Source organism: Glycine soja, chromosome 14, assembly GCF_004193775.1.
Source record: "Glycine soja cultivar W05 chromosome 14, ASM419377v2, whole genome shotgun sequence".
In the NCBI taxonomy this organism is placed as follows: domain Eukaryota; kingdom Viridiplantae; phylum Streptophyta; class Magnoliopsida; order Fabales; family Fabaceae; genus Glycine; species Glycine soja.
In genome coordinates, this window is record NC_041015.1 from 24690148 (window position 1) to 24705241 (window position 15094).

The window sequence follows — 15094 nt, forward strand, 5'->3', positions numbered from 1 at the left end:
ATAAATTATTTACTTTGATTTCAAAATATATTTTATATATTAAAAAACGTTTATTTATCATAAATATTAATTATATAAAAACAAACATTTATTACATGTCATTCACAAGTTAAACTACTAGTTTTATTTTTTTAAAGTTTGATGAATGAACTTAAAAAAAAAAAAAGACAGCTTCTCATCTTTTGTGTTTCCTCTCATTCTCTTTAATATCACTCTCCTCCTAATCCTTTCTAGATAATCTCTTTTAAGCAAAAATAAAAATGTAATTCGTTAAATAATTTTCCTTTAAGTTATTAATATTTTATTTTGAAGTTTTAACTTCAAAATAGCAATTAACCATATATTTTTTCTTTTCAGCTCCTTTTATTCTTAAGCATACTTTTAAAAGTTTTCACATGATACCACAACTCACTAGCTACTCTTTATACATGAAGAACTTGTATTTACGAAGAGCTTGATTCATTCCATGAATGGCAGCACATGCTATAGCCATTGACAATAACATGAAAACCAAGCTCAAGGTTTTAAGTCCTAGCCATCTCTTTGCTCCTCTTTTGATCTTCTTTCTTGCAATGTACATCTCCACCGGAAAATATATGGTTAATGGATAGAACCCCATGGCCCCCAAAAGGGCAAGCATCTCGTTAAAAAAAGGCATGGCCATCGCTAGGATAGTCACTAGCACCACAAATATGCTCCTCCAAACTAGCCTAAAGAAGCTAAGGCTAAACTTCATTTTCCCAATCCTAAAGGGGTATTTTCCATTAACAAAACTTGAGCTTGGCCACCTTTGGCTAGCGCATGTTTCAACTGCACTAAAAATGGGTTGGACAACAACCTGCATAATTTATTCATTCTTGATAAGTACTTATTAGAACAAGGAATTGACATTCAAAAGAAATAAAATGATAAAAAATTAAATAAATTTATTACATAAGAGTTTATATTACAAGTAGGGTTGGTTCCAACATTTTATTGGTCTATGGGAAAACAATATATGGAAAATATAGATATTAGGAGGTTCATAATAATTCATCTAATATATTCAATCAACTAAGTTAGACCCTTTTGATAATAAATAGAGACATTTTGTGTACAAATATGATAAATATATATTTCCTAAAAATACATACACACAATCTCATTAAAAGTAATATATTTTATTATATACAAAATATTTTCTCTATTCACAAATAATACAAATATATGAAATATCACATGTGAATAATCATCTTTTTTAGAATTTGTAATATTATTATCTTTAATACTTGAAAAAGTTAAAATTTAGGAATTAAAAGTATTTTCTCTATTTACGCTATAGTTGTTTGAATTTTTTGGACTTCCTCCCGGCATAAGTCCTCATATATTAAAATAAACTATACAATGGGTGCAGATCCTTGGACAACATGTCACTTTCACTCGTGGACATGATTGAATCTGACATCTTATGGGCTTATGATGAAACAATAGATATGTGCTCTTTGTGCACAAGTATGATATATATATAAAAGATCAAATGACTTATTTGGTCTTTTATTTTTTTTTTCATTATGGTCCTTAATTTTTTTTAAAAATTCATTTTGATCCTTTATATTTTAAAATTGATTCAAAATAGTCATTTTATTCATTTGAAGTTGATTCCATTAAGAAAATAAAGATATTGATGGTTAAAAATTGCCAAAAAATGTAAGATTTTTTTGTCTTCCTTCTCTTCTTTGTGTGTTCTTTCTTCAATCTTTGGTCCTTTATCTTTTTAAATTGATTCAAAATCATCATTCTATTTATTTGAAGTTGACACCATTAACAAAAAAAAGATATTGCAACTAATAACTAGCAAAAAATGTAAGTTTTTTTTATTCATCTTCCTTCTTGTCTTCAATCCTCCCTTCTCCTTCATTCATTCATTCTTCCTTCAATTCCCCCTTCTCCTTCCACCGTGTATCCCATCAATTTGAATCTAAATCAAATGAAGTGAAGGCTAAAAAAATTGAAATTATCATAAGAGATTGGAAAATCACAAGATTATCACCTAGCAACAAACACACTCCAAGGGGTAACAAACATATCATTGCTAGCCACCGTGTATTCCTTTTTTGATCCTTTCAACGACATCTCCATCACAATGCTACTCTTTCTATCACTAGACCTGCTACTGCTTGGGTGCAGATTTGCACGAAAGCACAACAGATTTGCATGCGACTTCCAACCCAGTGGATTTTGACAGAGGATTTGACATTGTCTAGAACACGAGGAAGGAATATCTACACCACATGTCACCCCAAACATGATGGACTCCAACGGAGGATCTGCACCCATTGTAGCAACAATCATGTGTCCTCGTTGAAAACCCCGCCCTTCAGGTCATGACCCCTCCATTGTCACACCATTTGGGAATTCAATCTTGCCTCTCTCATCATGCGTTCTGGTTCGAGTTTGGATATGAGGTTAGGGATGAGGTTTTGGAGAAGGAGAGAAAGGGCAAACAAAGTTGGATTTGTACGTTTGAAGTTGAGAGTAGTGATGTCATGTGTTATGTGTTCTCATTGCCATTTTTGTCTCTGGATCTACCACTAGGGGGTACCAACGGGATGGATGGATGGATAAGGGACGAGGAGAGAAGGAGAAGAGGAAGAGAAGAAAAAATAATTACATGTTATTCCTATTTTTAGATGTTAATATTTTTATTTTGTTAATGGCATCAATTTCAAATAGACAGAATGATATTTTGAATCCATTCAAAAAAATAAAATAAAATTAAAATAAATAAAAAAATTAAGAAAAAATAGGTCATTTGGTATATAAAAAATAAACACAATTTCATTGAAAATAATATGATATTACAAAGCCACTTCAATCATGGATTCTGGTTGCACATCAAAACAAGTCTAACTTGGCCCTGTTAGAGGATGCAATGTTCCTATAAGTTTATGAAACAACTACTAAATTCCATTTTTAATTTAAAAACTATGATTGTTTTTAGTCTTTTGATTTCAGTTTTGTCAAACTAAACCTATGTTCAACCTATTCTAACACTCACATTGCCTCTATATTACTGTGTTGGCAATTATAAAACTTCCATTTAATTTCAATCAAAAATAGATTTTCAAACACACCCTAAGCATAAATTTTGTCAACAAAATGTTTTGAATGTCACAATATGAAAAGCAATGTGTCTGAACCTGATATGCTCCAAGTAGGTGCACAACAATGAAGACATTGGCCAAGTCAATTAGCCAAAAAGGCTCTTTAAACCCAGAACTCAACAAGATGTTGCCAGGTGTTTCTGAGCCAAATGTAGCATAGCCAGAGCATGCACATACCAGGAAGAAAACTACCATGGTGGATATACTTATCTTGTTTGCCATCTTCATCACTTCATTTTCTGGTGGTAATGATCTTAAAGAATCCTGCTTTTCATGCTAAATTAGTGTAAAATCAAAATCATTTTAAGTGTAGGGGCAAGAAAAAAATGTTTCTAATAGTCAAGTTAAATTATTTATTAATTTTAAATTTTAGTCTCTATACGAAAAAGGTAAGTTTTAGTTCTATACATGCATAAAATTAACTTTTAGTCAACAACTACATTATTTAGTAGAATTAAAAATTAATGTTCCAGAAATATTATTGAACTTGAAATCTCCCTTGATGATATTCTTTAATGTCATTTTTAGTAACCTAATAGCATAAAACATTTTTTTAATGATAAATTTTAAAAATGATAAATTGTCAAAAAAAAAACTGTTCTGAACTATGACTTACCATTGTACAAGAGTAAAACATAAAATAAAGACAACCTAGAGATCAATTGATTAGTTTAACCTAAAAGAAATAAATTGGTAAGTTATTCATATTTTCCCTTCCATTCTATTTTCTTTCTTTTCTTCTGATCTAAACATAAGCGTTTCATTATCTAGAAGAAAGTGTAATATAATGGAGTTGATATCCGGTGCATCAATAACTTGAACCTACTGCAAACTATTTCATTCGGGTACTTTTCTAATTATTATATTTGGTTAAACTAGGTATCAAGAAACGTTTTTGGATTAAACATTTTATTGTCATCCATTCAATAATGCTAAGAGGCAATAAAAGGTAAGGGATTCAGGGCATTCACTTTATCTCCTTGCTTAGTAAAATTATGAAAGCATATGATCCGAAAAAAAGGTCAGGCATAAGTATTAAGACATACCAAACTTTGAACCATATGCCACTGAATTGATAATCATCTCATTTAAGAAAGAGTGCATATAATGATCGGATTATATTTGTACTAATTAAGAGACACGATCTCTTGGATCAGATGATTTGGGAACTTTGAAGCATGGGTACTTCTAAAATCATGCGGTACATGTACCGTGTACGTACCTGTGTATGGTACTTGTTGGGTACTCGTGGTATGTATCAAAAATATTTTTCAAAAAAAGTTGGGTGGACATACCTGAATATCAATAGCAATTAGAGAATAACCACTAGCAAGTGCAATGTTTCCCAGTGCAATGAGCATATTCCACAAGTTGTTTGCTGGACTCTGTATCTTGCTACCCCACATTAAATAAGTAGCCTTTCCTTTCCCTGCTTCAATCCATGGTTTCCCAAATATAAATACTCGTAAACCGTTACAAACAAAGCATATTTTAGCACCTAATATGAAGAAGGCCGTGTTTGCTGTTTAGTTGATTGTCACCCATTATATGTGTGCCAATATATGACTGAATGAGATAACAAAACAGTTTCCTTATAGTATGATATATTTTAGAGATGCACGGATATAAAAAAGATAAATAAATAAATAAATGTGAGAAAAAGGGCTTTGTTTGATTTTCATTTTCAATTTTTTGTTTTTTTAAAACCAATTCACACAGCTCACAAAAAAAATCTCATTCAAACCTTGTTAAGTTTTGAAAATTATTTCTAAGATAAATATTTTTAAAACAAAGAAAAAAACTAAGAGGTATTTTTCTGTTTTTTCTTTTACTTTCTACTAGTGTTATATTTAAGTACTCAGGAGACAAATTTTACTCATCAAACAAAGAAGACAAATTTTTAGAAAGATTTAAATATGTTTTAGGTCATTGTAAATTAACAAATTTCATGTCTAATAATTGAACACAAGTTGTTTTATTATAAAAGCATCTAATATTTAACTTCCTAATATTTCAATGCAGTTAGTAAGAAAAAACTCTCAAATTCAAAAATGATGTAAGACGTAGTAAAGAGTAAAAATAAATAATTTTTAATCAATTCCAAAAAGAAAATTGATATTTTCTCTATTCTCATGTAACTCAACATAGGGATTTCCATGAGATCTAGCAATTTTGAGTATCTTTCTCACTAGTTCAAAATTATATTAGAATATTTTAATCGACAAAGTGTTAATTAATGAGTTAAATAAATATTTCTCTCGTTATTTTCTAAGAGCAATATGTCTTTTTAGAACAAATAAAGTGTTTTTTAAAAAGCAATATCTTTTTTTTTCTCGATATAATTTAAAAGCAATGTCTTAAACTTATATATTTACGTGAGTGTGCATGAATATAAGTTTAAGCATAAGTAGAGGTAAGTTTGGACTAGTAATCATTTTTGGTCACGATACTCAAAAGCTGAAATTCATATGTAGAACTTTAATTAGACCAAAAAGAGATATATAGAACTTAAATTCCATGAATGAACGAGAGTTAATTAAATTGATAATAAAAAGAGAAAAAAAGAATATGAACTAGTTTTGCACTGATATATTTAATTATAAATCATTATATTTGATAAATTTATAATTTTAAAAGTTATTTCAATAATCATTTATATTTAGATGACCGTATAAAATAATATATCATGATTAGACAAAAAAAGTGAATGAAAATGAGGGAATTAACCTTGGATAACAGTAGCAATAGAGAGTCCAGCACCAATTGATGCGTAACCAAAAGACATGAGTGCAGCTATGATTGAGAGCCAAGATAGCTTGTCAAAATTGGGGACTTGAGACAAAATGATTTCTATAGTTCCAAAACCTATTATGTATGGATTAATCAGAAAACGGCACGAAGCTGCAGTTCCATTATGGTGGAAATAATTTATTTTTCTTATTGTCCTGAAATATGCAATAAATCAAGTTAGAATAATATAATTGAAGGCAAAAATAATACTAATTTTTTTAACGAGTTAAATTTTAATGATACAATTGAGGATCTAAATGAGCACAAGTTGTAACTTTTTCTATTGTTGAGATATTAATACTATTCATAAATGAAATAGTAAATTTCTAAAGAAAAATACATCATATACAAAAAAGCCACTAGATTTATTTTTGTGACCGTAATCTTTTTCCTTTTTGCGCATATTGTCTTTATTTAGAAAAAATTGATAATTAGTATAAATACCGTAATTTTATACTAACTGTATTATACATTACATTAATAAAAAATTTTGGCATTAAAAATATATCTTACATTGTGCTAAACAACAAAAGATTTCTTTTTACACTTGTACTAGTAGAACTATCTACCCTTTTGAATCATCTCATATAGATCATTGAGGGCATTTTCTTATGCTTCTATACATAGTTACAAGTACTTGTTGAGTGTATTGACTACTTCTCTCGTTTCCCTTGGGTATGATTGCGTGATTGTTGAAAGGACGATAATTGAAAGGACGATAACAAATACAAAGATTTCTTAATATTTTAGTGGAAAATAAGTACAACACAATTAAGAAAGTCAGGTCTAACAATGGTTGTGACTTGTGAATTCCTTCTTCATGACTTTTATTCATCCAAAGGCGTAAACAAACAAGTTGTGTGGAGACCTCACAATAAATAGAAGGGTGGAACAGAATTATCAACATATCTTAATGTTGCAAGAGCACTGTTGATGCGGTCAAATTTACCAATAGTTTATATGTCTTGTTTAATTTCTCATTAACAGGAACTCTTCTTCACGTGTTATTGGAGATAAAATTCCTTATGAGCTGCTGTTTGGAAAATTGAATTTTGATCCAAAGGTTAAAAACTAAAAAGTGTGTGATCTAGGTATAAATAACCAAGTGTTAAAGGTTATGTAACCTATGATTTACACACCAAGGAGTCTGTACTGTCAAGATATATATAATTTCATTAATTGACCTTTTTTTCCCCTATCAAGCTAATTCATCAAGAAAATCATGACAATGCTTGGACAATAATGTTGATCCACCTGGCTCACAACAAATGGGTGTAAAATATTAAGAGGAAATATAATGGGACTATATACTGAGAGATACAAATCTCACATGGTTGCAAAGGTTACACGGGTTAAGAGCCTCAATTACTTTCATATATACTTTCTCTCCTATGAAATAGTTGACTATTTTGTACAAATGGTCTTAGTTTTGTATCCTGTATCAAAGGATGATTCATCAACTCGATGAGAATAATGTTTCTTGCATACATAGGGAGTTACGAAATGTTACATGGAAATGCCTCCAGAATTTCAAGGTGTTCCTTCCTATAAGGTCTACAAGCTAAACAAGGCTATCTATGTTTTGTAAAGGCAACTAGAAACTGTTATGAACATCTCTTTACACTATTGGTACAACTTGGTTATAGACTCACTTGGGCCATTCCTTGTTCACCAAATAGCAAGAACAATCTTTCACAATTTTACTAGTTTATGTCAACATATTATGTTGGCAAGAAATTCCTTAAAGAGAGTTCCCGAAAATCAGTTAGTGAATATTGTTTTTACTTATGTGATTCCCTTATATGCTAGAGAGATAAAAAAAAAAAAAAAAACAACACACCACAGGACCCTCTTCATTAGAGGAAGAGTACATAATATTTAGAGACACAAACTACATTTAAACCAATCTTTATCTTGTTGGCGGAAAATTGCAGCGAAAACGAAAAATAGAGTTTCAGGAGTTAGTTCAGAACTTCAAGTCCTGATGAACAGTGCCTCAGAAGTTGTGAAGAGCACAGAAGTTCTGAAGCAACTTCTGAGGTTCTGAACTCAAAAAATCTAAAAATGAAAACGAGAGAAAGATGGAGGTTGCAATCTATTTCATTGAGATTATTGAAAACAATGATTACAACAAGTATTTATAGCCTAAAGTTAAGTAACTAACTTTCCTAACTTCTAGGCCAAGTAACTGACAAACTAGTTACTCTAACAAACTTGTCCTAACTATACGATTAAGACTAACACATGAGTAATTATGGAATAATCTCAACACACCTCCCTAATCCATAATCTCTACACCAGTCAGACCCAGCTTCCTTCTGAGTTCTTCAAATCTGTCCAGCTTCAGAGCTTTTGTAAAACCATCTGCAAGCTGATCCTGAGTAGGGCAATACACCAATTCAATCCTCCCACTCATCACCTGTTCTCTTATGAAATGAAACCTTGTTTCAATATGTTTTGACCTTCCATGTGACACTGGATTCTTGGCTAGATTGATTGCAGATCTGTTATCAATTAACAACTTCTGAGGCTTCTGCAACTTACACTTCAACTCCAAGCATAATGATTCTAACCATACCAGCTGACAAGCTGCATAAGTTCCTGCAATGTACTCAGCCTCACATGATGATAATGTTGTCATTGGTTGCTTCTTTGATGACCAACATATGGCTACACCATTAAGCATGAACACATATCCAGATGTGCTTCTTCTGTCTACTCTGTCACCACACCAATCAGAGTCTGAGTAACCAATAAGATCCAGCTGATCCTCACCTCTGTTTGCAGGAAATACCAAACCATAGTTTGCAGTGCCCTTCACATATCTCAAAATCCTCTTGGCAGCTATCAGATGTGATTTTCTAGGCTCATTCATAAATCTACTGATGACACCTACTGCATAGCAAATGTCAGGTCTGCTATTGCATAAGTATCTGAGTGAACCTACCAGTTGTTTGTACATGGTTGCATCAACTTTCTCCTCTTCACTACATTCTTCCAGTTTTGAACTAGTTTCACAAGGATTTGAGATTGACTTACACTCAATCAACCCAAATCTGTCCAGTATCTCAAGCACATACTTCTGTTGATGCATGATCATCCCTTCCTTTGTCTTCACAAACTCCAGACCCAAGAAGTATGACAATTCACCTAGATCAGTCATCTCAAATTCTTGGTTTAGGGTAAGCTTGAATTCCTTTATTTCTTCAGGATCACTTCCTGTTATCAGCAAATCATCTACGTACAAACAGATGATCAACATTCTTGAATCCTTTGAATTCATCACATATACACCATATTCAACTGTACACTTCTTAAACCCCAGTTGAATTAGGAATTCATCAATCCTCTTATTCCAGGCTCTGGGTGCCTGCTTCAAACCATATAAGGCCTTATGCAACCTGTACACCATACCCTCCTTTCCAACTATCTCAAACCCTGGTGGTTGAGTTACAAACACTGTTTCTTCTAAAGGACCATTTAGGAATGCAGATTTCACATCTAAATGGTATAAAGGCCAATTCCTCAAGTTTGCTAGTGCCACTACCAGCCTCACTGTCTCATGTCTGGCTACAGGTGCAAATACTTCGTTATAATCAATTCCTTGCTTCTGAAGAAACCCTCTTGCAACCAGCCTTGCCTTGTGCTTTGACACACTTCCATCTGGATTCAATTTGGTTTTGAACACCCACTTCAGATCAATTGTTTTCTTATTCTCTGGTAGTTTTACTAGCTCCCAGGTCTGATTCTTCTCAATTGAACTGAGTTCTTCCATCATTGCCTTCTTCCAGACTTTGTTCTTCAAAGCATCTCTGTACTCAACAGGCTCAGCATCTGCTAACAATGCAAAATGAATGAGATCACCCTCATCACTCACTGCATTGTCCAGTGCTCTTTCACAATCATTCAGCCTCCTAGGAGCTTGTCTAATCCTCTGAGGCCTCACAGAAGCTTCATTCTCCTGTGGTACATTACCATCCACTTCATTATCACCTTCATCTTCTGATTCATCACTCGAATCAGGGTATATGAAGCCTTGTTGAATCTTACTGCTGTACACTGGTGTCACCTGCCATTTCCAGCTTTCAGATTCATTCACTATCACATCTCTGCTAATATGCACCTTCTGAGTTGTAGGATCATATAGCTTATAAGCACCAATTGGGTGGTAACCTATAAGTATCATGATCTCACTCTTATCCTCTAGCTTACTTCTTCTGACATCTGGCACATGCTTGTAACACAATGAGCCAAAAACTCTCAGATGCTGTACACTAGGCTTCCTTCCACACCAAGCTTCCTCTGGAACCTTCTCCAGCTTCTTTGTGGGACACTTATTGAGGATGTATGCAGCTGTGGTAACTGCTTCTCCCCAAAACTGATGTGGCAATTTCTTCTGCTTGATCATGCTTCTGGCCATGTCAAGTAAAGTTCTGTTTCTTCTCTCAGCAAGCCCATTATGTTGTGGTGTATATGGGGCTGTCACCTCATGCACAATACCCTGACTTGTGCAGAATGCTTCAAAATCTTTTGAAGTATATTCACCTCCACCATCTATTCTTAAGATTTTAATTGACTTATCACTCTCCTTCTCAATTAAAACCTTAAACCTCTTGAACACATCCAAAGCTTCACTCTTCAGCTTTAGAATATACAACCACAACATCCGAGTAAACTCATCTACAAAAGTGATAAAGTACTTGCTGCCACCTAAGGAGGGCACTTCAAAGGGACCACAGATGTCAGAGTGTACCACTTGTAATGCAGCACTGGCTCTCTTAGGTGCTTCAGTCACAAATGGTAGCCTACTCTGCTTGCTCTTCACACAAATTTCACAGATTTCCCTTCCAGCGTTCAACTTAGGCAGGCCATAAAATAAATCTTTAGAATTCAATTCACTCAGACTTCTAAAGTTTAGATGACCATACCTCATATGCCACAAAGCCTCAGTTTCTTCACTTGTAACTCCAGACATGCACATCATCTTATCACTGGAGATGCTGCACTTGTAGGTCCTGTTTTTTGACAGATTAGACTTCAGCACCAGATTCTTCTCTGCATCAAACAGTTTCAGTGAATCACCATCCATGGTTACTGAAAAACCCTTCTCCACCAGCTGACCTATGCTCATCAAGTTGCAATTCATTTCTGGAACATACAAGACTTTTTCAATTATCACCCTCTTCCCATCATTCCCTCTGATGACAATATTTCCAATTCCTTCAGCTGCAAGCTTTCTATTGTCAGCAAGCTTGATACTAGTTTTCTTGCTATTATCAAAGCTTGTTAACCATTCTCTATGTGCAGTCATATGATTGGAACATCCAGAATCAAGATACCATTCTTCATTCTGCACCTTATCTTCACAAGTTGTAGTCATCATCAACACAGTATGAGGATCTTTGCCCTGAGCCACATTAGCTTCTTCATTATTCTGCTGATCCTTCTTGAACCAACACTCATCAGCAAAATGTCCATACTTCTCACAGTTGTAGCACTGCACTTTACTCTTATCAAACTCCTTCTTCTTGTTATGAGCTCTGTCAGAGCCTCCTCTTTTAGAAGATTCAGCTTTGTCATCAGTCTTGGCCTTCCCATTATTAGACCAATTTCCTTTGCCTTTTCCCTTCTTCTTGGAGTTCTTTGAATTTTCTTCCTTCTTTGAAATTTGTGCTTGCAGTGCTTGTTGTACTGATCTCTCAGTACCTCTATCAATTACCATGAGCTCATGTGCTTCTAATGAACTCTGCAGCTCCTCAATCTTCATGGCTTTCACATCTTTTGCTTCTTGAATAGCTACAACTATGAAATCAAATTTAGAGGTCAAGGATCTTAATACCTTTTCCACCACCATTTGATCAGTAATGACTTCACCACAAGTCTGCATCTGGTTCACTAAAGATGTCAGTTTTGAGAAATAATCCCCAATTTTCTGACCTTCCTCCATCTGCATCATCTCATACTTCCTTCTGAATGACTGAAGCTTCACTTGCTTCACCTTTTCACCACCATCATGATATTTTTCAAGAATATCCCATGCTTCTTTGGATCTTGTGGCCTTTGCAATCTTCTCAAAATGATAAGAATCTACATTCTGCTGAATGTAAAACAGAGCCTTACAATCTTTCTTCTTTGCTTCTTTGAACATCAGTCTTTGTGCTTCAGTAGGATTCGCACCCAAATCCTCATAGCCATTCTGCACAAGATCACTCACTTCTTGCGCACCAAAGAGAGACTTCATCAAAGCACTCCACCTATCCCAGTTCTTTCCATCAAGAACCAAGATATTGGATAAAAACCACCGTTGTTATTCATTTTACTCGCCAAAGATCAAATCACACCTCACTCAGTGTTTTCCAATGTGTTTTCCCTTGATTTCAACCCAACGCTCTGGATACCAATTGTTGGCGGAAAATTGCAGCGAAAATGAAAAACAGAGTTTCAGGAGTTAGTTCAGAAGTTAGTTAAGAACTTCAAGTCCTGATGAACAGTGCCTCAGAAGTTGTGAAGAGCACAGAAGTTCTGAAGCAACTTCTGAGGTTCTGAACTCAAAAAATCTAAAAATGAAAACGAGAGAAAGATGGAGGTTGCAATCTATTTCATTGAGATTATTGAAAACAATGATTACAACAAGTATTTATAGCCTAAAGTTAAGTAACTAACTTTCCTAACTTCTAGGCCAAGTAACTGACAAACTAGTTACTCTAACAAACTTGTCCTAACTATACGGTTAAGACTAACACATGAGTAATTATGGATTAATCTCAACATATCTACTACTTTGTTTTAACTTAACTCTACATTGTACTATGCTAAATTACTGTTTTCTAGCATTATAAAAGCCACAAAAGTAACATGAAAACAGAGAACTTACACAACACTTATGGCAGTGGTTATTGTGTAGCCAATTGCTAATCCAACAAGGTTGCTGTACTGGACGAATGCACATACCATATGCATTTTACCACCTAATAGTTTGATGAATAAATTCCAACTAGAATTCAGTTTTGACTCGAAGTCAAATGGCATTACAGATCGTGACATGAAATTTGGCAGTTACATACCTAAGTTGCTTCTCACAGCTTCCATGTAAGCATAGTTCCTCTTGCCAGTGATAGGATCTGGTGATCTATAACAATCTGCTAGAAGATTTGAAGTATAGAGATTGACAATGGCAAAGAGCAACATTAAGGCTATGCCGATTATCCATCCCAATTGGGCCATGGCCCAGGCTAAAGACAGAACTCCAGCACCAATCACCGCAGTTATTATGTGTGCACTTGCTGTCCATGCTGTCCCTGCTTATATGTAATGTCATTAACTTACAATACACACCACATACAATACTCAACAACCATATATATGTTCACAAGTAAACATTTTATAATTTCATCATAAAATTTTAGACCTTTTAACTTTTTTATATTATTTTTCAACAATGTCCCTATATATATATATTAAGAGGATAAATTAATACTTACGTAACTAACCATAAAATAAATTGGTGGATAGTACAAATGTACAATAGTTGAAAAGTATGTGAATTTTTCATATTATAGGGCTATAGTCAATTCTTACTCCTAGCATTAATTTGTTATTGTGAGTAGTTGAAAATATGAAAAATTATAGGATAATTTATCATAGTTAAAAATGTTGTCTTTAAAGTTTAACTTCCTGGATCCTTTTTCATTGAGCACGTACAATATAGGGTATTAATTTGGTGCAGAAATTAATCCAATACAGAAGTAGGTATTTATTATTTTCTATATCTCAAGATAAGTGTTGTATTTAAAAAAACATTTCAAAATAAATGTTATGTTAATTTTTTAATATAATAATATTGATTATTCTTTTACTAATATATCACTTTAGTTTTTTTAATGTAATATTAATATTAAAATTAATTTTATATAGTTATTAATTTTTTCATTCATTTATTAATTTTTCTTATTACTTGTAAAAGAACCGATAATCGATAGTTATTTTGAGGCAGAAATTAATTATTTTTGTGTATCAAAATTATTGGGATATATCTCTATGATCCATTAATGCACAAGAAATAATGTCTCATTAATAAGGCTCTTAAATGATTCATTAATACTACTCCATTATGCCTCCATCCATTAATGCACGGGATAGAATCTTTAGTTTCAGTGTATAAAATGAGAAGAGAAAAAAAAAAGTGCTGTTTTGAGGATAAAAGTATTTTTAACCTTTTCCAACTGTAAGCGAAGATGTTTTGTTTTAACTTTTTTTTAAAATTAAATTTCTAATATCTTAAGCAACTATAAAATAAAGGTATTTCAAATTAATATACATTCACACAACTACAATTCTGTAGGTCTCATCCTACTTTCTTAACTAATTTGCCAATATCAAACCAAAATGAACGGGCTTTCTTAATTTTTAGAATTTACATTGATGCATATATTCTTTTAAAAAAATTAAAACTAAAAAGAGTGTTTAAAAGATACACTGAAGCCAAAACAATGCCAAAGGAGAACAGAGAATCATATGCAGATAATTTCGAGAGAGTAAAATAAATAGTGAAAAGGAGATTAAGAGAACTAACACTAAATGATGCTCATTTTAATTTAAAACTAAAATATGCACATGAAAAGGAATGTAAAAAAGATTTAAATTAAGAAAAGGATCGAACCTCTTCTTTTGGGTTTGCCATCATCATCCAGAAGTGAACCCACACCTTCAATTACCGACACCTCCTGTACCGCCATCACCTCCTTTTCCAAAATTTTCTTGCAACTAATGAGATGCCTCCAAAGTCTAGAAGCAAACTTAAAGTCAAAACAATAATTAAATACTGGGGTGACGGTTACTTATGGTTATATTTAAACATTTTATTATTATTATTATTATTTTACATTTAAATTTAGTTTCATTTCCAAATATAAAAACGCTTTTTCTTTGCAAAATATAACTAAAAGTTTGACTAATAAGATTATGTTATAGAAAATTAGTTGGTAGTTAGAAGTTAAAAAATTAATTTATTAAATTATTAGTGTTTATAGTAAAATTAGTTGTTGAAATAATTAAAAATGTAAAATAAAAAAAAATAAAAAAATTATGATTTATATTAAATAGATAACTAAAAAATTGAATAAATATATTGAGGACAAAAATAATAAAAACTATAAAAAAAA

The 15094-nt window shown here is 32.6% G+C and overlaps 1 protein-coding gene across 2 annotated transcripts; it reads right to left on the bottom strand.

Annotated features, from left to right (window-relative positions):
- Window positions 1–326: 326 nt before the first annotated feature.
- Window positions 327–14728, bottom strand: LOC114384544 (amino acid permease 8-like). 2 transcript variants are annotated; one of them, XM_028344237.1, is made up of 7 exons: window positions 14593–14728; window positions 12998–13231; window positions 12808–12901; window positions 5871–6088; window positions 4439–4572; window positions 3180–3407; window positions 327–838 (listed from the first exon to the last, which is right to left on the bottom strand). In XM_028344237.1, the coding sequence occupies exons 1-7, from the start codon at window positions 14666–14668 to the stop codon at window positions 416–418; spliced, it is 1407 nt and encodes a 468-aa protein (XP_028200038.1). In that variant the 5' UTR covers window positions 14669–14728; the 3' UTR covers window positions 327–415. The 2 variants fall into 2 exon arrangements, with proteins under 2 accessions (XP_028200038.1, XP_028200037.1); XM_028344236.1 differs by having other exon boundaries at window positions 3180–3419.
- Window positions 14729–15094: the final 366 nt, after the last annotated feature.

Coding starts and splice junctions, on each gene's coding strand:
- LOC114384544 (XM_028344236.1), bottom strand. CDS start 14,668: ATGGCGGTACAGGAGGTGTCGGTAATTGAAGGTGTGGGTTCACTTCTG. Junction 12,902..12,997: donor AGCTGTGAGAAGCAACTTAG/GTATGTAACTGC, acceptor TCAAACTATTAG/GTGGTAAAATGCATATGGTA. Junction 6,089..12,807: donor ACCACTGCCATAAGTGTTGT/GTAAGTTCTCTG, acceptor TGCATATTTCAG/GACAATAAGAAAAATAAATT.